The sequence below is a fragment of the Echinococcus granulosus genome (genome assembly GCF_000524195.1).
Source record: "Echinococcus granulosus chromosome Unknown EG_S00220, whole genome shotgun sequence".
NCBI lineage: Eukaryota > Metazoa > Platyhelminthes > Cestoda > Cyclophyllidea > Taeniidae > Echinococcus > Echinococcus granulosus.
Window position 1 is genome coordinate 11,561 of NW_020170600.1, and position 1,218 is coordinate 12,778.

General features: G+C 40.2%; 1 protein-coding gene across 1 annotated transcript in view; it reads right to left on the minus strand. All coding sequences in view use genetic code 11, as the record gives it.

Annotated features, from left to right (window-relative positions):
- Nucleotides 1-1,213, minus strand: part of EGR_10438 (hypothetical protein) — a gene marked incomplete at both ends in the record, with an annotated part of 2,270 nt that extends 1,057 nt beyond the window's left edge. The window contains 2 exons of the mRNA XM_024499687.1: nucleotides 806-901; nucleotides 1,090-1,213. Coding sequence (XP_024345894.1) covers nucleotides 806-901; nucleotides 1,090-1,213 — 220 coding nt within the window. The remainder of the gene's footprint in view (nucleotides 1-805; nucleotides 902-1,089) is intronic.
- Between the last annotated feature and the right edge of the window lie 5 nt (nucleotides 1,214-1,218).

Genomic DNA, 1,218 nt, shown 5'->3' on the forward strand with positions numbered 1-1,218 from the left:
GCATGAAATATCACTGCGCATAGAGCTAACATTCGTTGTCAAGATCAGAGAGTAAAATCGACCACCGCAATCCTCGCACTAACGACCAGAAGCAGCTTGCATCTATGCAAAGCTCTAAACTAGGTGCAACCAACTATTCGAAACCAAAAAACACGTGTCATATGTGTAGTGCATTTCTTCGGATTCGTGCGAAATCTTCATTTATTTGTCGCGGTTAGAGATAACATGCAGTGGAGTTCAACAATTTGTGTATACAGCATTTTTCATAAATCCTCTAAGCAAATTCCTGTAGTCAAACACTGTGAACATGATCAGACTTCGCCCTCAGTTGAGACTGGAAAAGAAATCCATGCATCAACTCAGTGTCACTATAGCGTTCTCACTTTACACTATTAGGTAAACAACCAAACCAACGGCGTTGAGCGGAACATGTGCTAAATTAATTTATTGTATGTGTCCGCACCAAACTGTTACGACTAAAGACAAGCTAATTCTAAGTCAGTAAAATGCGGTTTAGTTTGATAATGGACCGCGCGGGGCTACACTTTCGGTTCCTTTGAACGAAGGTTGAAGTGGATAAAAAATCAAACCATAACACTAAAACATCGACTGTAATCGCCGACATTCCGCTGAGAATCTGGCAGAGAACGTGTCAGGAAATATTTGAAGAGGGAAAGCTAATTTACGCAAATGTCGGTTTCTTTGACAAATAAAAAAGCAAAATCGTGTCGACAAATGAGCTAGGGTACATTTAAGCCTTAAAAAGGTGTAAGTTTTAATTGAATGCAAGAATTCCTTAACTTACTTTCCTCAAGGGGGGTAAACCTGAGGCAGCGAGTTAGGCATGAAGGTTGAGCGTACTTTATTGCCGCCCTGGATAGCCGTTTACAGTCGAAGCGAACTAAGTGATTAAGGGGAATCGTGATTTAACTAAACCACTTGTAGGTCTGAGTAAATAAGTGTAAAAATCCAGCGAAAGTAAAAATAACTCCACAGAATAAATGTTTAAATGACAAAACAAGACATTCTGCTGGAAATAAGAGCGGTCAGTGATGATAGAAATCACCGCAAAGGTAATGAAAAACTCACCAAAACATCCAAAGCAACATCTTTCGCCATCTTTCGCGAACATGGATGCGATAAGACGTATATATATGTATATATGTTCCATCGGGACTCCACTGGATCTACCGCCACTCTTCTCCCTTACCATATCGA